A 24523-nucleotide genomic window follows, 5' to 3' on the forward strand; every position below is an offset into this window, starting at 1 on the left:
TACACTCTCGAAGTCATTTGTGTCATTGAAATTAAAAGAGTTTGAGGACCACTGTGCTAAATGGAATAGAGCCTTAAGGTCTCATTGTGAGGCACAATTTCTTTCCAATATGGCTGCTGACAGCAGCCTGCTGTGCACAAATCCAATTGTTTAAGTTAATTATATTGTATTACCATACTCCACCACACAGATTGGACAAAATAACATTTAATTCACAAAGAAATGACAATAATGACAATAGAGCAATGACAACAATAGAGCTTTAACACAGAATTAATTAGAGATCAGAGAAAAGTTTCACCGTCCTGATCAGTGATCACTCATCCACCTCCTTGACTTAGTTGACTATATTGCTCTCTAATTATCAATCATAGTTTAGTTTCCCTAACTTTCTCTATGGCTCTTCCAATCAATTCATGAAAATGTTTCTCCCATCCGTGTGCGATACTGTAGGGCAGGCCTACAGCGTGAATTGTCATTTCGGTAGCAGTGAGAGTGTTCCTCAGACTAGCATAGACAAACTAGCATTTAAGTTCAGCACAACGGCTTAGCAAACAAGACCGGTTGGCGATCGACATCTGACAAGAAGGCCCGGCTAGTTCCCGACACATCGATAGCGCAGTGCAGAAGTTGTCGGCAGGAGACTATCCAACTCCTTCCGCGGCCGACGTCGGTGCGGTGTGCAGCTACCTTTATAACGTACACAGCGACACAGAGGAGACAGAACCAAACCAGAACCCGGGGTAGAGGGGTTCAGTGAAAGTGGACTGGTAGGTGTACCGGTGTGTCAGTGTGTCAGCAGCGACGCTGTAGAAGGACAGAGTGCCAGCAGGCCAGTCCAGATACACTCCTATTCGGTTGGAGAAGGAGGAGGGAGGAACAGGGAGGACAATAGTCTTCCCGTTGTGACAGACAGTGTAACTGTTGCCATGGATACCATCGAACACCAGACTCCAGGACTTGTCGTTGTTTCCAAACAGACCGACGGCACCCAGATCTCTTCTGTTGATTGCTCTGTGCGTCGCTGCTGTTGAGACAAGTCCACTGCACTCTACCTCCCAGTAACAACGTCCAGTCAGACCCTCGCTACACATGACCTGTTCCTTATCAAATCTGTCTGGATGATCAGAATACGGCTGCTTTTCCTTCACACGGGTCACCTTTCTGTTCTTCTCCGACAGAGAGAGCCTTCTGTTTATGGTGTTTTGGTCCAGTGTGAGTTCACAGGCATCTGATGGAGAGAACAAGAAACAAAGCAGAACCAGTTTACAATCAAATATAACATCTACTACTACCATAAATAAATTTTGTGTCAATCAATATTTAATATCAATTAATCATTTTCACATGAATATGTGACCAAAAACTGCAAATATTGTAGACGGTCATCCGCAGCAACACAATTCACAGTCGAGCAAAACAACCAACATGTAATTTCATTTCTGTCAATTTCTCTCTTACAGTACCTGTACCTTTCTTATGTTTTATTCTCCCTGCTGCTATGACTGATCTTATCAGGTAATCAGCTGCATGCGTTATGCTTTGATTTAATCATGAATAAAACAGAAAACACACTTACACTTCCTCAAACCTGATTTCAGCCTCGCAACTCCACCATGGTTGACACTGGGGATGGAGGAAAAACAAAGTCAGCCCTGCCATATTGTCTTCGATAATAGAAACAATGATTCATAAGGATTTTACAACACTACTACATCGAGTCTTTGCATACTTGAGAGTCTTGAGTTTCAGATCCTTCAGTCCATCAGACAACATCTTCACTATTGTTTGATTGTATTGATTGTAGCTCAGGTCCAACTCTCTTAAATGGGAAGGGTTGGATCTCAGAGCTGAGGCCAGAGAAGCGCAGCCTTCTTCTGAGACGAGACAGCCTGATAAGCTACACACACACACACACGCAGATGCACGCGCACACACACACACACACACACACCAGAAAAAAATTACCCACCAAAATTTAAAGAGCACCCATATGTAATTGATTTTTTACATTCATTAGTGGTATTACACTTGTAGCCTACAACAGTGGTTCCTGGACCTTTTCATGTCAAGGACCCCCGAATTGACACTCATTAGCCCGCGGACCCCAGATATATGCCGGGGACCAACATAAGAGAATATCTTTACGGCACTAGCAGTGATTTTCAGCCATTTTTATTTCAAAGACCCCCAGTTTCACCTGAATTAGGCTACTGTCCCCCATTTCTATCTCTGGGACCCCAATGTATATTGCAAATTCAAAGTTAATTTAACTCACTAAAGAGTGTACAAATGTACAGGGAAATTGGTATACCCATAGTATGTACACTCTCAGAGTTACAGACCATTTGGATCATAACTATCCTTTAGCTGAGGACCCCCTGTAACTCCCAGTTGGTATGAGAGATCCTATTTTTGTTTAAGAAGCGCCAATACATTTGAAAATAGATTAATTTGATTCTAAATACCATCTCTGCTAGGAAAAAGATGCTGTCACCATGTGTGTGTGTGTGTGTGTGTGTGTGTGTGTGTGTGTGTGTGTGTGTGTGTGTGTGTGTGTGTGTGTGTGCGTGCGTGCGTGTGTGTGTGTGTGACGCTCCAGAGTAGACATTCCATTCAATGGAACTCTTTTGTTTCTCACAGCTGAGCTGAGTGAGGTCAATCACCCAGCTGCAGGTCTGGGTGATTGACCTCACATTGACCCCTGACACACACACACACACACACACGCACAGTCAACAGATTTAGTCGACATCGACAGTATGGAGGATTATTCAATATGTATAATATATAACACATAAGTAATGCTTATTGTAAAATACAATAGCCTGCACTTATGATGTGTTTATCTGTCAGAGATCGAGCCAGTTTTCTGTCATTCACAGCACAGGAATGAGAAGATCAAGTTGTCTAACACAGAGAACTCACATGGCCCCTCCACTCTGTATTGAAACTGATGATATGTGACAAATAGGTGATACATCTTTAACTGCCTCTAAATTTAAAACTAAAACTAAACAGAAGTTAAGTCCAGATTTCAGCGTTTTCTTACACGTTGCAAAGTTAGTAAATGAGACATGTTCTCATGTAATATCTGTCATTAGTCATGTGTTACGTTAATTTTGTGTAATGTTGATAAAGCAGTTACTTTCAACTATACAAACACCAAATGGTATGCTTTGTCATTCATTTTATCAAGAAGCATTTTATGCTCCTAACAACAGAAGCAATAAGGAGGAGAAAAGAGGACATTGGAATTTGGAAGCAGTTCACAGTGACTAGAAAATAGAGAAAAGGTTAAGGAAAACTATTGTATTGCTGATCATTCTATGATTCTAGCATTACCTCTGAGGGGGAAATGATCAAATCAGTTGAACAGAAACAATTCAGTCTGTTTGACAAAATGGTGAATCACGGTGGTGCGTGGTGTCAAGCAACATAATGGAATGTTGCCCTAAATTCACATATATGAGTGAAGAAGGACAACTATTCTTAATTCTGATTAATTGAAAATGGAGGACCCTGATGTAAACAAGTTTTCAATCAAACTACAGCTATTTTCTGCCTTTTCAAAGAGCGTCTGTGGTTCAGGAATACTAACCTGAGTGCCTCCAGTCTACAGTGTGAACTCCCCAGTCCACCACACAGAAGTTTTACACCTGGATCGCGCAGATCGTTGTTGCTGAGATCCAGTTCTCTCAAACTAGTGGAGTTGGAGACGAGAACTGCGGATAACTCTTTACAGCACCCCTCTGACAGGCCACAGCCACTCAGTCTGAAGAAACATTAGTGACATTGACAAATACAATGTTAATACCTTTTGTTCTGTGATCACTTATGCTCATTTAAATGTAATTCATTCCTTGTCTTTAATAATAATAATAATTTTCACCGTTAACTTCTGAGTAATATCAGATGCACTCAGCTACACCCTGGCAAACTATACTGTCAATAACATCACGTGAACGCACTGCTACATTGACCTAATGTACTCTCATCTGTTGCACACAACTACAAGCTGACAAACTGATTCCGATGCACGTGAAGGCCAGGTACGAAATAAATTCCTAGCATTCCTTTGTTTGTGTCCATGGTCTATCTCCCTGTTTCAATTGTCTTTGAGCTGTGCTCCTTATGCCCCCACTGCCCCCCCTACAACTACAGCCTTTCCTGCCTTGCTCATCTGTTGAACAGGAATACTCGCCTGAGAGTCTGCAGTCTGCAATGTGGACTCCTGAGTCCAGCGCAGAGCGATTTCACTCCAGAATCCTGCAAATCGTTGTTGTTGAGGTCTAGTTCTCTCAAACTAGAAGAGTTGGAGCTGAGAGCTGCGGATAGCTCCTCACAGCAACTCCCTGAAAGCTTACAGCCACTCAGCCTGAAGAGAAATGAGTGGAGAAAATGGATGCTGAATTGGAAACCTTGATATTTGCACTTTAGCTTTGTTCTTCCTGTTTCTGTGTAAGTTTAATATTATTTACGATTGCTATTGTCTCTTAGCCTATACCCCCCAAAAAATGAGCTTAGCATAAACAGTCATTTTTAAAACATACTTGTATGATTGAGTGTGACAATTCAATCTCTTGAATCTTGAGCCGTTTCAGGAATACTGACCTGAGTGTCTCAAGTCTACTTTGTGGATTGGCCAGTCCATCAAAGAGCAGAGTCACACCTGATTGTTGCAAATCATTGTAGCCCAGGTTCAATTCTCTCAGACTAGAGGAGTTGGAGCTGAGGACGGACGACAACTCCTTACAACATTTCTCCGAGAGGCTGCAGCCACTCAGCCTGAAGAAACATTAGTGATACAGGATCAATGTAATGTTTGTATTTTATATATATATTCTTTTTTTTCTTGTAAAAGAAAGATCACGTGACATTTCTAGTTATTAGGGCTTCACTGGAAGTCAGCACACAATTTTAGCTTCACTTTTTATTAGAGGACTCAGTGGGAGTGAGCGCATTCATGATATCCTTCACTGGTCTATATTCCACACTGTTGCCTTGCATTAAGAACAAACATTTGTAATATATTTATATTATTTACAATATTGTCTGCCATCACCAAATCCAGAAAAAATAAAAGTAAATTTATCAGATTTAACTATGTGCAGTCAGGATATGAATCTTTTCATCTGTTCAACAGCTTCAAGAATATTGACCTGAGTGTCTTCAGTCTACAGTTTGGACTCCCCAGGGCAGCACACAGCAGCTGTACACCGGAATCCTGCAAATCGTTGTTACTGAGGTCCAATTCTGTCAGGCTAGTGGAGCTGGAGCTGAGCACTGCAGATAACTCCTTACAGCACCTCTCTGAAAGCTTACAACCGCTCAGCCTAAAGAAACATTAGTGATAAAATCTATGTTTTTCTGTAAAAGACCACATCATTTAATATTCAATGTATACAGTTATTAGTTTTTTTAAAAGCACGTTTTACAAATGTAATGTTATATTAAAATGTTTCAATTAGTGATTATTAACTCGATTGAAATGATCAAATTATTTGAATTGTTTTCACACCATCATTTTGTTTGTATGTCTATCTGTTAAATAGTTCTGCCTGAACTCTACTGTAGATGTGAGGGCCACCTAGCGGTCCCCAATACTCTGGTAATGATAAAGGAATCAAAGTATAGCCTAAATATGTATTTACTTTAACAAATAGAAATCGATTCAGATTTCCCACCGCCCCACCGAGTCAGGATATACTGTATGTGTTCATACTGACCCGAGAGTCCGCAGTTTACAGTATGGACCCCATAGTTCCGCAGAGAGCAAGTTCTCTGGCAGGCACCCCAGGCAGCCCGTATAGTTTCATGAATACTGACCTGAGTGTCTCCAGTCTACAGTGTGGACTCCGGAGTGCAGAGAACAGCTGCACTGAATCCTGCAGATCGTTGTTGCTCAGGTCCAATTCTACCAGACTAGAGGAAATGGAGCTGAGAACCGATGATAACTCCTTACACCATTCATGTGAGAGCTTACAGCCAGTCAGCCTATAGAAATGAAATAGAAAACATGTTGTGTTTTCAAGGTCACTTTACTGAGTTTCATGATTTATCCTTAGTAAGTAAGACTGGTTATGAGGTTAACAGTGTCAGGTCCACTGGCAAGTGGCAATAATGCATGAAAAGCTATTCACATATTTTAAATTATTTACATTTGTTATTGACAGGATTTTCCTCCAACCCACGAGATCAGAAAACAACAATAACTCAATTCATCAGGGGAAACTCCACGTGTATTAAGTCAGGATATGAATGGTCATCTAATTCAGTTTCATGATTTTTTCAAATAATTTTTTACCCCTTTTCCTCCAAATGTAGTTGTTTGCCAATTGATTCCTCCCCACACACATTTGTCACTGTTGTCGTTTCCTACTGACTCACCTGACACTGACAGTGAGGAGCCCCCGCCAGGAGGACGTAGAGCCTTCGTCCTACTCCTCCCGCCAAACACTCCCCGCTGACAGGTGCCACCCCAGGCAGCCCGTATAGTTTCATGAATACTGACCTGAGTGTCTCCAGTCTACAGTGTGGACTCCGGAGTGCAGAGAACAGCTGCACTGAATCCTGCAGATCAGTGTTACTCAAGTCCAACACTCGCAGTCTAGAGGAGTTGGAGGTGAGAATAGATGCTATTGCCTCAAAGCTTCTCTTTGAGAGGTTACAGCCGCTCAGCCTGAAGAAACAATAGCGATAACATCAATTTATGTTATTTTCTAACCTGAAAAGAAAGATGACTTAATATAATACAAGTATCCAGTTATCAGTTGACCTACAGAGCTGTATTGGAGGCTTCAACAACTGGCAGCAGCTTCAGAAGAGCCTCTTCGGAAGCAGAGTATTTCTTCAGATCAAATACGTCCAGCTCCTCTCCTGATGTCAGCAACATGAAGACGAGAGCCGACCACTGAGAGGGAGAAAGTTTGCCGGTGGAGAGACTTCCCGGCCTCAGGTACTGTTGGATCTCCTTCTCCAGAGAGTGATCATTCAGCTCATTCAGGCAGTGGAACAGATTGATACTTCTTTCTATAGTGGGGTTGCCTCTGATCTTTTTCTTGATGTACTCAACCGTTTCCTGATTGGTCTGTGACTTCTCTGGGATACTTTCTGTACGTTCCAGTAGTCTTTGTAGGAATGGCTGATTGGTCTCCAACGAGAGACCGAGCAGGAAACGAAGGAAGCCGTTCAGGTGTCCATTTGGACTCTGTAAGGCCTTGTCTACAGCACTCTTGTAGAGCTGATTTATCTGAGGGTTTTTTGACTTGGGCCGCTTGGTTGCCTGTGGATCTGAGAGAAGGTTGACACCAGTGTTGACGAATTGGAGGAAAACATAAAGCGCAGCCAGAAACTCCTGAATGCTCAGATGTACAAAGAAGAACACCCTGTCCTCCGACCCATGCTCCTCTTTAAAGATCTGTGTCAACACTCCTGAGTACACTGATGCATCTCTGATATCAATGCCACACTCTGTCAGGTCTGCTTCACTGAAGATCCGGTTGCCCTTATCCAGCTGTTCAAAAGCCATTCTTGCCAGAGACAGAATGCCCTGGCTATTGTCTGGATCACACTGAAGCGCCATGAAGTGGATGAACATCTCAGTCTGGCTATTTGGCAGCACTCCTTTCTTTGACGTTCTCAACATGTTCTCCAGGACTGCATCAAGGATGCAACAGAAGAGTGGAAACTGACACATGGTCTGGAGGCTTCGTGATGTTTTGATGTGTGCGATGATTGCCTTGGCCTTCTTTTCATCACTGCAACTCTTCATGAAGTACTCCTCCATCTGGGATTCAGTGAATCCTTTCACCTCTATCACCCTGTCAACATACTGCGAGGGTATCCGATTGGCAGCTGCAGGCCGTGTAGTTATCCAGATGAAAGCAGAGGGAAGGAGGTTTCCCTGAATGAGGTTTGTAAGGAGAACATCCACTGAGGTTGGCTTCGTAACATCAGTCCAAATCTCATTGTTCTGGAAATCAAGAGGAAGCCTACATTCATCTAATCCATCAAAGCTGAAAGCAACTCGGGACCCCTTTAAAGTGCATATTCCTGCTGCCTCGATTTCACCAAAAGAGTGATGAAGGAGTTGCACCAAGCTGAACTTCTTGTCCTTCATCAAATTCAGCTCTCGGAAAGTGAATGGAAACATGAAGTGCATATTCGGTTTGGTTTTGCCTTCTGCCCAGTCCGAAGCGTACTTCTGAGTTAGGGCTGTTTTACCCATGCCAGCATCTCCCTTCATCAACACTGTTCTGATTCTATCTTGTCCAGGTAAAGGTGTATAGACGTCATCCAATTTCATTGTTGTTTCTGTTCTGGATGGTGTCCTGACCAGACCAGTCTCCTTGCTGGACGCCGTCTCAATCTGTTTGACTTCATGCTCATTATTGGCCTCTCTAGTCCTGACCTCTGCGATGCGGGGCTCGGTGAAGTGCTCGTTCAGAAGTGTCGAGTTGTACTGAAACTTCTTCATCAGAATAGACTTGAGTTGTTGCTGCCACACAGGAGCGAGAGTTTCTAAATGAACAGAGAGAGGACACCAATGTTATGGTAAATGTGGTCCTCAAATGAGCAGTGTTGGAAAAAGTACTAAAATGTTTTACTTAAGTAAAAGTACAAGTATTGGCATGAAAATGTACAAAAGTACAAAGTACTCATTATGCAGAATGTCACATTTCCAGTTTTCAACTTTTCAAAGCCGATCGATGCGACGCATTGTGAGCTTGTAGATCGGCTATTTTCAAATGGCCAAAATATATACAGTATAGGGCTGTGGTTAATATATGTTTTGTAATAATAATCCAAATCTACAAAGTGAAGTATAGTAACTAAGGTTTTCGAATAAATGTACTGTAGTGTAGTACAATATTTGCCTCTGAAATGTAGTGGAGTAGAAGTAAAAGTACAGTACTGGAAATTGGAAAGACTACGCACGGGTATATAAGGCCCAGGTGTGCGTGATTGCACTGGTTTTACTTGATCAACATCGCTTACGAGCAACGTCGATGTGGAGAGATAGTCTCCTTCAGAGAACGAAGGTTACAGAAGGTTTTACTGTTCTCCTCAGTGGTGTAAAAGAATAAGTAGGCCTACATTTACTCAAGTACTAGTACTTACCTCGATTCCACTACATCCACATCCTGTTACGAGTTACTTTGTAGATTTTGATTATTATTACAAAATGTACATTAACCACTTCAGATCCTATATGTCCCGTGATGGGATGCATTGTGAGCTTGTAGATCTGCTATTTTCAAAAGATTGTCATACAATTATAATGAATAAAACAGTGAAATGGGACATTCTGCATAATGATGAGTACTTTCTACTTTTAGGACGTTAAGACATTTTTGATAGTGATCATTTTGACTTTTACTCAAATCAATTTCTAATTCCGAACTTTTACTTGTAACAGAGTATTTCTACATTGCCATATTGATACTTTTACTTAAGTAAACAAGTAGTAGTGAATAAAGACTGTCTTACTGCTCTCCAGATTGTCAGCCAGGTCATCCTGCCTCAGACTCCTCAGGAAGCACTGTGTGATCTCCAGAACGGCCTCTCTGAATCTCCTCCTCTGCTCCTCCGCACCATCCACCGACTCCTCCTCCCTCAAACACTCTAAGCATTCTGGGAAATCCGTCGTAAGAACCTTTTGGATCCACTCCAGGTCGTCCTTCAAGAACTCGCCGAGATTCTCCTCCAGCAGCTGAAATGCAAAATGATAAAGTTACATTTCGATAATCCTGGATTCAAAAGTACATTTTAGATATTGTGTCTATTCCGAACAACTAACCATTTTTCATTTAGTTTATACTCTGTGGTAGAAAATGTAGAAAAGGTGTTGTTTTACACTGACTCGCCTTAAATGTGGATGCCAGGTCTGTTTGTTGCTCCTGAGAAGACTGACCACTGTCATCCTGGGAGCTCTCTTGGTGGTTTCTGTGGGGAAACATCGCATTTGGTATATAGTCTTTTTTTATTGGCCAAAAATATTGTCTATATACATGCATTCATAAATCCACCTGCTGACCAGCTGTCAGTATTGAGCAATGTTTTTATAGGGATTTATATGTGACCCTAACATTGACATCCTATAAAAGGCAAAAATGTCAAACTTTCCTTATGCTTTAAGTAGCATGTGACATGTCAAACTAGGGGGTTTTCATGATTTTGCATTAGTTTTGCACAAAAACACTCCTTGGGCTAAAAACAGCCATAGCCACTTGCCCAAAATGTGCTGACCTCATCACATTTGTGCTGACCTCATCACAGTTGTCAAGACGGCTATGGCCGTTTTTAGCCCAAGGACGAGTGTTTTTTTGTGCAAAACGAATGCTTGGAATGGATTCAGAATCATGAAACCCCCCTAGTTTGACATCATGTCATCATTTGTCACATGATACTTAAAGCGTAAGGAAAGTTTGACATTTTTGCCTAATATAGGATGTTAAATCTGAAATGTATGAAGTTATTTTCAACCCGTCATAATGGAAACCTATTCTCTCAAGTTTTCCTTGTGACACGTGACATACTGTATCTTATTATGGGGAAAGATTTACATTGATTACATGTCGTTAATATGACATAAATGCAAAGTTCTATAAAGTAACAATGCCATTCGGGAGTGCTTTGGATGAAAAGGTTATTTACGGTACCTTCTTCGCTGAAGACGATTAGATTTTCCCCACCGCTTTGCCATGCTTCTCTTCAACTGACTGCTGGCACACACACACACACACACACACACACACACACACACACACACACACACACACACACGCACACACGCACACGCACACGCACACGCACTCAGTTCACTGCAAGCCCACATTTGGTTAACACCAACATAACGTTGCTAACGGGTGGAAACATGTCCAAAGCTTTTCAGGATTTAAATTAAAAATAAATAGCTGTAGATTTGTCCTTCTTTGTTGTTACTTTCATTTCGTGTGACGCTGTGGTATGACAAAGTAAGGCATCTTAACAGGAGACAAATAAAAAGCTAAAATGTGGAGATAAGAGGTTAATTTCTGCCCCGACAGCGACAATATATACATTTATAAATGTGAGAACAATACAACCCCCCTCCCCCACTTATGACGCGTGCAAATTAACACTTAAGTTGTGGGTCATAGTTCAATAGTTTCCCACTCTAATAGTTTCCTGTTCGTTTGGATACAGCCAGGATAGGTGGGCACTAGGGACATCTGGGCACCTCAATGTAAAGAAATCCAAAATGTTGAAAAAATAGAATATTAAAACAATGGTCTTAAGTAATGTAAAGTATACAATGATGTGAATATACATGGTACAACGTGGACATACACTGTTTTCTAGCAATTGTAGAAATATTAGACCTTTGTTGAAGCAAGTTCTAATCATGTTTACATTTTGGACAAAATAGCCAATTTTACATTGAGGTGCCCTGTTAGCGTTAGTTTAGCTCTCTTCTCTTTCAACTGCAGACCTTTCCTCAGCAGTTGTAGCCTCGGGTTCATTGTTGACCTCTGTACGGTCACACGAGGACTGGTCACTCTCCATGGGGCCGCTACAGGCTGCAGGAGACTCTGGTTTCTCCTGATGGACCCTGACAGGATGAAATCCAACATGAAACATTTGGAACACTTTCTTTTTTTGTTTATCCCACGATTCTTTTTACAGTTTTTCTTTTTTTTTCACCCAGTGTCAATTGTCTAATGTAATCCTGTCCGCTACACTCCCTCTGGCAACCTGGGGAGAGCAACAAACTGACCTCATGCTTCCTTCCTTCAATGCATGAAGAGTCCAAGCCGTTTTTTTTCACCTGACAGCGGGGAGTTTCCCCGGTTGGACGTAGCACGTGGAAGGAACGCGCTATTCTAGCCAGTTCAGTGTCTTGTTCAAGGGCCACTCTACCCCGGAGCCACCACCACCCCGTAGACTAGTAGTAGTAGAATAACATCAACAACCTTTCAGATGACTAAAATATGACAAAAACAAAATGGAATTTCATTCAAAAGACTATGATTAAAACCACATGAAAAGTTGCTGTCAAAATCAACACTTTTCCCATGTCTATAATGTATTATAAACATTCATGAAAGAGCACAAGGAGGAGTGCAGGGAGAGCATGCAGCTAGCATGGGGGTGAACAGTCTTGATGTTAATTTAAATTGAGACATTCATCTAAATTGACATTAAAAGAAGGCAGGCACCCGTGCGCACACACACAATCACGAGGCTAAATCAACATTTTTACCTCTGATCAGTAGAGTACTGTTCATCGTCACTCTGCATGGAGTCACAGCTGGGCGCAGGAGACTCTGGACTCTTCTGTTGAACCCTGGTGCAAAGAGAAGATAAACACTATTTACTTTATTTTTCATTGAACCGTACAGTCCACGTGGAATCCACAGTCCCGTCCCGTCACTCGACTCCAAATTAAAAGTTTGTACAGTAGACATAGCACATCATAAATGATACATACAACAGTGTCCTACCAAAGTAGAGAAAATAGCTAATCTAGAAGCTTGTATGTCTACATATTTTAAAGGAATTTAAAGTTTAAACGCTTTTTCTTTATATACATTGGTGGTGAAATCCAAGGTCTGTGCTGAAGAAAGGCTGGAAGGTCCAGGCGGTTCATCTTCCTTCGGGTCAATTTATTGGTAAGAAACATTACATTGGTATTGGTGACATGGAGTCCCTCTCTCAGTGATCACGGAGCGGGAGTCACCTATACCTTCTTCTTCCCATTTATTTTATACGGGCCGACTGTCTATGCATTTGATTGTTGCTTCCTGTGACTGTGAGTGTGAGTAAGCGTCGTGTGACTTTAGGGGCACTCTGGCACTGTGCTAAGACAATGGTAACCATCTTATCATCAGCTTATTCTCATCTGAGTTAATCAACAGCCACTCAACCAAGTGTAAAATCAGACATCACACAAGGTTGTGAGCGTGTAGATCGGAGATATTCGGCATGTAATCAGGACTAAAATCAGCCATTACGCCGCCATATAGGGCCCGCCAAAATATTTTTTTAGTAAAAAATGACTAAAATCTTATGATATTTAGTCGACTAAAACTAGACTAATACTAAGCCTAAGATTTCAGTGAGATGAGTAAAATGTCAAAATCAACACTAGTAGAAGAGGAAAGTTACAGCTTTTAAACGACCGACTCACCAACTTGAGGGACGAGAGGCATTTTCACCAGACGTGGTGGTTGCCGTTTCCTCTGCCCTCTTCTCGGTCTCGGAGGTGAGGTTGAGCTGCTTGATGAGGCTGCCGATCCTTGTACCCACTCGGCCCACTGGCACCGCGTGGCTTTAGTTTTTGGGAGGGGGGGGATAACAATTAAAACATCTGACTAAAGCATGACAATATGTCAACAAGTAAGTGTGCAAGGTGATAAATGACAGACTATAGAAGCAGGTGTTACGAGCATAATATGTGAAAGCTGTAGGGTTAGGAAGGACAAACAAACTGTTTTTGATGATGTGGTATGGGAAACGCCTAAAGCCTGATTTATTTACACACAAATAGCAAGATCTACAAGCTCACAACGTGTCACATTTGTGACAGGTTAATTGTGAGTTTGTTGATCTGCTCTATTTGCAGAGCACGACATGGGTATATGCAACTAAGTATAGACTGGGGGTATGTGCATGCATAAAGTGAGTGGCAAATTGAAGGGGAAAATGTGAGCTTGAAGATCGGTTATTTTTGGTGAAGAGACTTGGTGTACTGTAGAAAAAGTACAGTGCTTACTGTGCTGTGCAACTTGATCAGGTCCGTTTCCCAAAAGTTAGATTTAACTTTTCACTGAATTGATATTGATCAATTGAAAATTCGAAATATTATCAAAGTATTCTGAGGCACCCCCTGGTTTTGCATCACGGAACCCACTTTGAGAAACCCTTACAAGCTCACAACTTGTAGATCTTGTGAGCTTGTAGATCTGCTAAAGTTCTCCCCAGAATAGGGATGCTGGGGTTCAAAATCACAGAGATTTGGCAAACCCCCTGTAGTAACTCTGAGGACCCCCTCTTGACTTGAAGACCACTGTAAATCTAGATGTTCATCCTTACCTCTCTGCTTGGGCGTGGCCCACATGTTCTCCAGACAGAGTGGGTTCAGACACTGGGGCCCCCTCCTCTCTCTCCATCAGAGTGGGTTCAGACGCTGGGGCCCCCTCCTCTCTCTCCATCAGAGTGGGTTCAGACGCTGGGGCCCCCTCCTCTCTCTCCATCAGAGTGGGTGCAGACTCTGGGGCCCCCTCCTCTCTCTCCATCAGAGTGGGTTCTGTTGTCGATTAAATAATCTTGCAAAGATGAAGGAATGACGAAGTGAAGTGTTGAGAATTTATTCAGAAGATTCGGCAGAGTAACAACATACAGAGAGTGAGGAACAGGCCTCCTTGCCTATTCCATCAGCCCATCCAGACAGTCCTTATAGTCTTGTCCTAACAGAGATGCCACACTGAATGTCCATATACGGATCTGCGCTAAACATAAGGGCGACACACAAATAAATATACCTTTGCTGACAGTGTGGAGGAGTCAAGTTAGCTGTTGGATTGACAGCTGCATGAATTAGACTGAGCACATTGGTGAGCAAAGAGACTTAATGGAAAGAAGATAAATACACAATAATGCATATATCTGGCACTGTAGTTGGCATTCTAAAATTCCCATTACAGTCCACAGTTATTTGGTTTTTGTAAATGAATAATCAAATATTATTTACATGCCACAGGAGATTTATAGAATGACAAATTAATGACAAATTAATAAACATTAAAGCAAGTACATGTTGAAACACATTGAGACAGGAACTATTTGATTTAATGATTGAGATGTTACATCGGCATATTGATTATATGGCTATGGCAACCCAAAAATATTTATATCAGTATGGTACTGATAAGGGAATATAACCACATGGACTTCAGCCAAAAAAATATTTATATCAGTATGGTACTGATAAGGGAATATAACCACATGGACTTAAATAGTGTCCTTTCTCTCTGTTTTCAGTTGACCCACAAGTCTATTTGGTTAATGTGTCTTCCAGCAATCTTCATTGGGCTGTTGGTTCCAGTGTTCCAATGGCTCCCACATGAGTGTGTGCATGTGTATCTGTGGCTTGGTCTCCTGCTGTGGCAAAGTCTCTTGGTGTCATTCATTCACCTTTACCAGTGGTGGAAAAATAATTCACACTTTTTACTTAAGTAAAAGTCTCAAATTTGGGGTACTTTTAACATCTATTCCACTATATCTCAGTATCAATTATATTGTAGGCTACTTTTACTGCACTACAATTATGAGTCCACTAGATGGTGCACAATATCCGCATTGAATGAGAAAGATACAGGCACCAGGCAGAACAGGGTTATGTGTGTGTGTAGTGTACAACAACTAACTATAGTCCCATACCCCAGTCTCGTCCATTTGAAAATAGCTGATCTACAAGCTCACAATGCGTCGCATCGCAGCACATGGTGAGCTTGAAGATCTGCAATTTTCAAAAGATTATTATACATTTGAAAACTTGAAATGGGATATTCTGCACAGTGAGTACTTTTGGCACTTTAAGTACATTTTGAAGCCAATCCCTTTTTTGACTCTTTCTCAACCTGGCAACAGAGTATTTCTATATTGCAGTATTGATACTTTTACTTAAGTAAAACCTTTTCCACCACAGTATCATGTTAATTCATCCAAGCTGTCAGACAGAGACTTTATGCATGACTCATCATGAATGGAATGCCGATTGTTAATCTACTGTTAACACTGTGTTAAACTTTGTCCTATTGTCTTTATTGATGTTGTTTGCATCCACTAAGGATCAAATGATCGGTCTGACCTGTGTGCAATCCTGGTCTCATGAGATGCACATCAATACTAGCCTACAAGTTGAACAAAGTGCAGTGCTGGGGAAAAAGTACCCACTTTTTTCCTTTTCTTTTTCTCTTTCTTTTTTTTTGAGGGCTCCTATATACAGGTTTAATGTTTGTTTTAAAAACGCCATTGACAATGAAGGGAAAATGTACATAATCTTGTCCCTAACACAAACATTAAATGCCATTAACAATAAAGATAATTTAATGTTTGTTTTGACACCGTTTGTTTTACATCACCTAATCATATATAGCAACATGAGTTAAACTTACCCTAGGGGACACGGGGAGAACATGCAAACTCCACATCGAACCCAGGACCTTCTAGCTGTGAGGCAACAGCACTACAGACTGTGTCACCGTGCCCCCAAAAAAGAATACCTAATTTAAATATAAAAAATACATATACTGTATATCAGCCTGTCAGCTCAAACCCACAATGCAATAATGTTTCCAAGAGTGTTGCTGTGCACAAACGTCGGTAGCATTACAAATTAAATACAAAAAACGAAGAAAATGTCCCATTCCAAGTGCATTTGTCTTATTACGTAACATCAGTGGCGCTATGCCAAAGGCCCCTCGGGTAAATATTTAAACTATTTTCAGCAATGGTATAATATTTTCTTCTGTGGGTATAGATCTTGTTCCTGGTCATTTTTTAAATTAGCTCTCAAATAAAAAAGTGTGGGTACCCCTGCTTTACACCAATGATACATTGTGACATCACGTGTTTATAGGAATGGATGTAGATGTTTTATTTATTCTATTTAGGCCTATTTATTCTATTTGGCAATCACTGCACATAAAGCATACAATATAAATGTTTCTGAACATTGCTGTACATTTTGACCTACACGTCAAAAACATACTACACATTTTTAAAACACTGCAACAATCTTGAAATGAAACAACACACCATTTCTATCTATCTATCTATCATATCACCATGTTCCTATTGTAGCACAATACACTTTAATATGATTAAAAATGTTACCCTGCAAGGCCTGCATCAAATGTGGATTTGAGTATTATCAGTAGGCTATAGAATTCATACATTGATAATATACAATGTAATGCCACACAAACATGTCATAAAACATCCCCTTTTAGGATCCTTACCTGGTGAATTCAAGATGCAGATCAAGTCAAAGCTGATCCATGTGCAGAGCGTGAGAGACACTGTAAAAGAAGACAACGTTTCTTCACCTTCATCCGTCCAGACGGCAGACAGAGTGTGCATGTGACTTGATGAGGGAGTGGTCACGTCCTTATTTCTCTCCAAAACATCTGTGCATCGTCAGGCTGCTCTGAAAAAAGTGTCAGGTTACATTAGTGTATTTCTCCTGTTGTGTAAGTGGTGGAAAAGTTACTCACATTTGTTTTACGGAATAACTTTTTTACTGGAGTAAAAGTATTGATATCAAAATGTATAGGCTACTTAAAGTACCAAAAGTAGAAAGTACTCAATGTGCAGAACGTGAAGTTTCAACTTTTCAAATGTATAAAATGTAAAAATCTTCAGAAAATACACAAAAAAAATCTACAAGCTCACAATGCAAAAGAGAAATTAGACGTCTGTCCGGGACCCAATAAACTAATGAAAATAGCAGATCTACAAGCTCACAATGCGTCAGTCACTTCACACCTTGCTTTCAGATCTACTGTTTTCCACTACTCCTTCACTATTCCTATATCATTTAGCTCTATCGTCGAACTCCCTCAAATGGTCCAAGTCACTAGGTGTGGTCACAGGAAGAACAGGAGACCTCTCTCTAGAATAGATGCTGCTAAGCTAGATCAGAGTCCTATAGCTATTTACCAGAGAGTGCCAGCTGTGAATGGTGCCCATGGCTGTCCTGTCCCGTTGTTCCCGTTTAGGGGAAACATAGACCCAGGTTTAGTTTTAGTTTAAAACAGTTATGCTATTATTAATGTGAATTGTGGTTCCATCAGATACATACCACAGCAGTCTGATTGAAGAGCTGCGTTTAATTTAAGTTAAATAACGGCTACATCTACATGGATCGGGTTAGGGTTGTTGACTTGTTTCCCAAGGCTACTGTACTCACAGAACATGTTGGATCTCTCCGAGGGTAAAATACACAAAGCAGAATGTTTACCGTGGGTAGATCATACTCACTGACTTGAATCTAACTACGGTATGTATACGGTACAGTATGTGTGTTTTACCCTCAGGAAGATCCTGAACATGCCATATCAATCATGTAAAAAAAAACTTCAATACACATTGTGTCTCCTCATGCCGAACAACTTTCGTGTTCTGACTTTTGACCTCTCACACACACACACACACACACACACACACACACACACACACACACACACACACACACACACACACACACACACACACACACACACACACACACACACACACACACACACACACACCTGTGTGAAGTGCAAGCAACTTGCAAGCAGTTGCAATAAATTGCAGTGGTCTGGACTGACCAGTGGCAGACCGGTGCCATTTTGGGATGATGGTTGTGTGACGGCCCCATGCAGGGCCTATGTCAAGGCAAATGTAAACTTTATCTAGACCTCCAATTTTGACTTTGACTGTGACTTTGTGACTTTGACTGTGACTTTGTTTGTTTAACACACGTGTGTTAAACAAAGTCACAGTCAAAGTCAAAATTGGAGGTCTAGATAAAGTTTACATTTGCCTTGACCAAAGCCATGACTAGTTCTTGTTCATGATTTAATTTTTTTGCTGTGTTTTCACTACTGTCTTAAACTGCTTCAAAGGTACCTGTTGCTGAGAGGGGTGTGGGTTACGGCTTAATATAGATGTGAGCAGGGGCTAGAGGGAGGTTGGGTTCTGGGCTATTTGAAAGTAGGTCTATGACTATATTGATATGTTTAAAAGTATACTTTCAGTAATCGGTATACTGCAGTAATTTTGTCCAGGGTTCCTGTTGGGACCCTGTCTTGAAGGGGGGGGGGGGGGGGGGGGGGGGGGAGTGTGACGGCCCCTGCAGGGCCTATGTCAGGGTTTGTGTGTGCTTTACTATAGTCTGTCTTTCAGTGTGATGGGACCTGGTTGGAGAGTGGTGGCAATCAAGGATTGGAGGCAGCTGGCCAGTGCCTCCAATCACTATAAAAGAGCCACCTTGCCAGTGGTTCTCTCTCTTTCACCTGGGCCACACCCGAGCATGGCCACACAGGGCATATTGTTTGTTTGTCTATCAGTTCTCAGTTTGTGGTGGCAGTTTACTTTCCTTGCCAAGTTTTTGTTGGAAACGTGTTCGTTCTACTTTAAACTTAATTATTCTATTTAATAAATTACATTTTTGCATTTATCCCATGCTTGTTTCCCTTCTTTGTTATGGTCTGAGAGCCGGACCTTAACAGTTGCACGGAGTTGCAAGTACCTGATTGTGCATAAAAGTTAACCCAAGCACACCCATGCAAGACGATGGTGATTTATGGGTTCGTGTTGTGTAGCTAAGAACTACGTGTCTGGACATTGCTCAAGCTATAGGATCTGAAAACGGTCTTCCGTTGAAACTGCAAGTCAAACAAGCACAATCATGCTTGTTATTAATGTTACCCCTGCCCTCTGGAATGCACTCCCCAAACACATCAGGGATGCTCCCTCCCTCCCGCCTTCAAAACTGCACTGAAAACCTGCTTGTTTAGAATAGCATTTCCAAGCTTGTCATGTACTGTTTTAATTCTTATTTTATTTGTTTGAGTGGTGCAACCACTCCTATAGACGGCTATGTGTGTCCCTGGGTCTGTCCCCATGGCTGGCTTGCACGAAAATAGCTTCTCGTTGGTTTGTCACTGTTGCGCAGCCATACACAAACTCCGTTTTCCGGCCTCTGCTGACAATCAGGTTATATCTTCCCTTCTCTGGAGTCCTGCCTCAAAGCAGACCAGCGGTAGAAAACTGTCGTTCCCTGATGTCATTGCTAGGGACACATGCATCAGTAAGCACAACAATTTTCATTGTACCAAAGTGCTGTACAGACATTTCATCAACACCAGATAGAGAGAACACAGCAAAAGAAAATTACAGACAATGAAAGCACAATTATAAGCAAACTATATAAAAAATCAATCAATCTACTGTTTAAAAACACAAACAGGGTCACGGGCAATCGAATGCTTGGGAGTAAAACAGCGTTTTAAGTCTGGATTTAAAAACGTCAATGGAGGACCTGAAAGTCTGGCGTGGCATTGTGAAATCCATGATATCGACCGCGGTCGATAAATGATGATGATGGGGTGTGTGTGGGTGTGTGTGTGTGTGTTTAGGCTGCTCAACAGTGCACCACTCAAAAATTTACTGAAAAATGGGTTTAAAAGTCTTTCAACTGGTCGTCTAAACTAACACTAATTGTATATCTGTTCTTAAGGTAATTGTTTACCCCCCCCCCCCCAACATAGAAAGCCTGTTGGTTTTTAGTTTGTAGTATGTATACTAGAGTAGCTACTGATCTCACTCCATCTGACTGTTTCATACTGTGCATCCACGGCCTCATCTAAACTGAACACGCTAAATAAACAACACAAGCCCTGCCACAGCTGCCTGCAATTATGTCAGACAAGCATGCAAATATTTGGTACACACAGTAGATGGAATAGCTTTTGGCAAACAGCCTTTGGCAAACATTCATGTCACCCAATAAATAAATAAATACCTACACGCACGTACTGACAAGATAGGATACAAATAATATCATATAGAAAATACATGGGCAACTGGCGGCCCCGCCGGCCCGGGGGCCTTTTAATTAACACAATGTGATGTCACTGGTGGATGGGTTTCTGAACTGCCCACAGGCCTCCCATGAGACACAAACTTCACACAGGTGTGATTTTTGTAGAGAAAGGAGCCATGTTTCATGCCAAGGGATAAAGTGTGTATCTGTCACTGGCATAATTTTCTATACTCAATACACTTGGCTGTGGAAAGCTCACAAAATTCCTCAGATTAAGCATCCCCTCAAGATAGGCATTCGTGATGTCTGTCTCTAATTATTTTTGCATTTCTCAGCATGTGATAACTTGTTTTCTTTGCCGTCTGCGTTTCACATTTAAGACTTCCACATAATGTGAAATAGGAGATTATTAGGAGAATAGGAGAATATTATATCGTGTGGTGTTTGAAAGTGAACAAAGTTTTGACTGTCTAAGATATCAAGCGTCTTCAAGAAATAAATCTTAGCATGTACATTATAATGGTTGATCATTAATAGATTGCATTTCATGTTTACTGCAGTGCGTGAATGAAGTTTTTTGTGTTGTCATGACCAAGTTCCTCTGCCTATCAGAGATCAAAAGAGCCCAGTGGTAAAGTGGCCAGTTTACAGCTTGCAGTGGGTCTGCATGTTGTAGACTAATCTGTGAAGACAATTAAAGAGCTCAATTCAAAGAAAAAGAGGGTGCTGTTTCTTCCTTTTATTTTTGCTGTTGGGTTCCCAGATTGGTTGTTGACTAATTAACACCAGAAGACACTGTGTTTATAAAAATAGAATATATAAATCACATGGCCGTGCAGCAACTGACAACTTGAAATTGCACTTCATGAAAAGCCATCCTCTCTCTCTCTCTCTCTGGACATCTTTATGTTGTCCCAAAGCATTAATCCCAAAGCCCCATGAAGACACTTTTAATTCCTTCCAAAGTGAGTTTGCGTTCTTCTACTTTATTTCTTCCTGCGTGTTGTCAATGTGATATCAATCCAACGTACAGTTAGTTATCTGCTATCCTGTAATATTAACAAGGCTAACTCATTGTGAACTACATGGATAAACATGTTTGCTGCACTTCTAATTGCTCCCCTCTGGAGTTGGGTGGTGGCCTATAGCTTGCAGCAGATCAGGCCATTTCCCAGAAATAATCCTCAGGCACAACTGAAAGTGAAAGTATGCAGCTGTTCAGTCAGTGTCCTAGCTAGCACATGACTCACATTAATCAAATGACTATCTGAAGTGAATCAACTAAACAGCATTGTTCTCTCACAGCCATGTTTTATGCTTCATTTCATGCCAGAAGTATAGGCTAAGAAGCGGGGTTGAGGGACTATACCAGGTTGAGAATCACTGCCTGCTAAATAACAAACCAGTGGTTGACTTTAAACAAACATTTTAAATGGTAGCCTATGAGATGACTAATTAAGCATGTACTTGAGTATATGTACTTAGTTACTTTACACCACTGCCCGTTGGGAATCACTGGGAAATGCTTATAGTGACAGCACATATTACCCACTATAAGGGCTATGTGCATGCATAAAGTGAATAGAAAACCGGGTGTGAGTGAGTTTAATGTTGTTTAATGCAACCAGTTCCTGCATACCTTCTGGGTATGATGATGACGTCACACGCATGTGCTAGACACGATGACGTCAGCAAAGTTCCTCAGTCCAGAGTATAAAAGACAGAGCGAGGTCTTTTGTCCGTATATACTTTTGCATTTTGACCTCATGTCTTTTTGATGTTTTAGGAACTTAATTAACGTGGTTGTAACTGAGATACCGTAAAAGCAGCCATGTCTAAAAATACCGAAACCAGCAATATGCTGTTTTCAGCTAACACCCCATGGCAGCCGAATTATGTGGCCTTGGACAAGAAGATTCTGCGTTTCTATGCCTACATCTATGAGGAGGTGAAGCACTCGCAGCAGGAGAGCTACCGTGTGCGGCCTGTAGTCATTTACTACTATCTGGAGGATGACACCATGTACATCATCGAGCCACAGGTGGAGAACTCGGGACTGTGTCAGGGCAAGTTGACCAAACGCCAGCGTCTGCCCAAGAACGAGTGGGGCGATTTCTACCACTGGAACGACCTGAACATAGCCTGTGAAATAACGGTGTACGGGGTCAAATATCGCATCACGCACTGTGACCTATTCACACGGAACTTCATGGAGAGCAAAGGCATTGCTTTGAACGACCCAGAGCAAACTCCGATAGATCCTTACATCACACATCGTCTCCAACCCGACCGCTGCTTTACCACACCACCAGACTTTGACCGATTGAAGCAGTTCCTCACGCTAGACCGCAAGGTATTGCGTTTCTTTGCCACGTGGGACTGCAGTGACGTTCCGACTGAAGCCAGGCCCGTGACCATTCAGTATTACCTCGCAGACGACAGCGTGGAGATCCTGGAGGTCCAGGAGCCAAACAACGGCCGAGACAACTTCCCTGTCCTGCTGAAGAGGCAGAGGCTCGCCAAGGAAGTTAAAAAAACTTTCCCTAGCTGTGTGCTGGAAGTCACCAAACGGGAAGTGATTGAATATTTCTCTCCCAAAGACTTCAAGGTCGGGGAGAAGGTGGAGATCCTGGGCCGTACCTTCACACTGTACACATGTGACGACTTCACCAAAGGCTTCTATGAGAAGAAACACCCAAGCATTACCCTAAGGCCCAAGGAGATGCCACAGAAGAAGGTGAGTGACTTGTCGAGGGAGATGCCTCGCTACAATGGTTTTGGCTCACTCGAGGACACTTTCGAGAACTGCGTGAATCCTCTGTTTCCGAAGCGCCCCAAAAAGGACTACGTTAAGATGATGGACATGGACAAGAAAGAGCTGCGCTACGTCGCCAGGCTGGACTCCAAGAATGTCAACGACGAGGGTCGCTTCTTCATCCTGTCTTACTTCCTGGCCAACGACACGATCAACATCTACGAGCGGCCCATCCGCGGGATCGTCGGCGGCATGTTCCTGAGCAAGACGCGCGTCCCCAAGCACGGCAGCTCCGTGGAGTACCCCGTGTACTACACGCCGCACGACTTTGCCATCGGATCCACTGTGGACGTCTTCGGAAACCGCTTCATCCTGGAGGACGCCGACCTCTACGTGCTGAAGTACATGGAGTCCATCGCGGACGAGGTCCCCCCCGAGACCCTGGAGTCCCTGCGGAGGAAGCTGGGTGGCATGATTACGGACAAAGAGGCGTCTGAAACCGGAGAGGGTTGTTGTGACGACGACGTACCACAGCTTTCACCGTGATGCAGCGATGCAGAGGACATGTTATGTCTCGCCACTTTCACCCCGCCGGACAATTCTGAATGTTCCCTTCTCCTGACTCCTGAGTTTGTGCATGTAATAGAATAGACAAGACTAGTGGAGAAGGATTATTATTGTGTGTGGAGACGACTATTCCAACATTTAAGGGCACTTCAAAGATGGGATTTGAGGCATTTCAACAGTGCTGCTGATGGACATGAATCTCTCTGTGTATTGTGCTCTCTCCTATAGTGACTGTTACCATCTGTGAATCTCCCCATTGAAATTAATGGGATTTTTTTTTGCAATTATTCCCTCCCTTGTGACATAATGTGGGTCAAAACATTGAGTAGTGAGCTACTTGAGCCCACATTGTTTCTTCAGAGAACAGTATTTTCAAGTTATTGTGGCACTATTGTTATCGTACAACCTTATTCCCGGGCCTGTTTTTCCTGCTGGTTCTGTGACGTCACGTGGGTCAACCAATAGGAAGTCGGAGGGACGTCAAATGGGTCAATACATCATCATGGAGTAGGGAGCTACTCGAGCCCACACCGGTTCTTCAGGAACAGGATTTTCTAGTTATCGTTACCTTTTTTGTTAAGCACAAGGAAAATATAAAGAACTAAATGAAGGATGGAATT

General features: G+C 42.1%; 2 protein-coding genes across 2 annotated transcripts; one reads left to right on the forward strand and one right to left on the reverse strand.

Moving 5' to 3' along the window:
• Nucleotides 1-191: 191 nt before the first annotated feature.
• On the reverse strand, nucleotides 192-17073 carry LOC308311912 (uncharacterized protein). The gene is made up of 19 exons (XM_080758706.1): nucleotides 17010-17073; nucleotides 16164-16271; nucleotides 14080-14312; nucleotides 13175-13315; nucleotides 12248-12331; nucleotides 11477-11596; nucleotides 10665-10727; nucleotides 9870-9948; nucleotides 9493-9715; nucleotides 6783-8523; nucleotides 6515-6682; nucleotides 5830-5997; nucleotides 5163-5336; nucleotides 4615-4788; nucleotides 4205-4378; nucleotides 3602-3775; nucleotides 1733-1900; nucleotides 1580-1626; nucleotides 192-1231 (listed from the first exon to the last, which is right to left on the reverse strand). The coding sequence occupies exons 3-19, from the start codon at nucleotides 14280-14282 to the stop codon at nucleotides 693-695; spliced, it is 4440 nt and encodes a 1479-aa protein (XP_080614832.1). The 5' UTR covers nucleotides 14283-14312; nucleotides 16164-16271; nucleotides 17010-17073; the 3' UTR covers nucleotides 192-692.
• A 5339-nt stretch (nucleotides 17074-22412) lies between these two features.
• On the forward strand, nucleotides 22413-23882 carry LOC308311735 (EF-hand domain-containing protein 1-like; the record flags this gene model as incomplete). Its single annotated transcript, XM_080758520.1, has 1 exon — nucleotides 22413-23882. One exon carries the CDS (start codon nucleotides 22413-22415, stop codon nucleotides 23880-23882), a length of 1470 nt encoding a protein of 489 aa, XP_080614646.1.
• Between the last annotated feature and the right edge of the window lie 641 nt (nucleotides 23883-24523).

This window comes from Protomyctophum bolini, assembly GCF_963924005.1.
Source record: "Protomyctophum bolini genome assembly, chromosome: 24".
NCBI classification, from domain to species: domain Eukaryota; kingdom Metazoa; phylum Chordata; class Actinopteri; order Myctophiformes; family Myctophidae; genus Protomyctophum; species Protomyctophum bolini.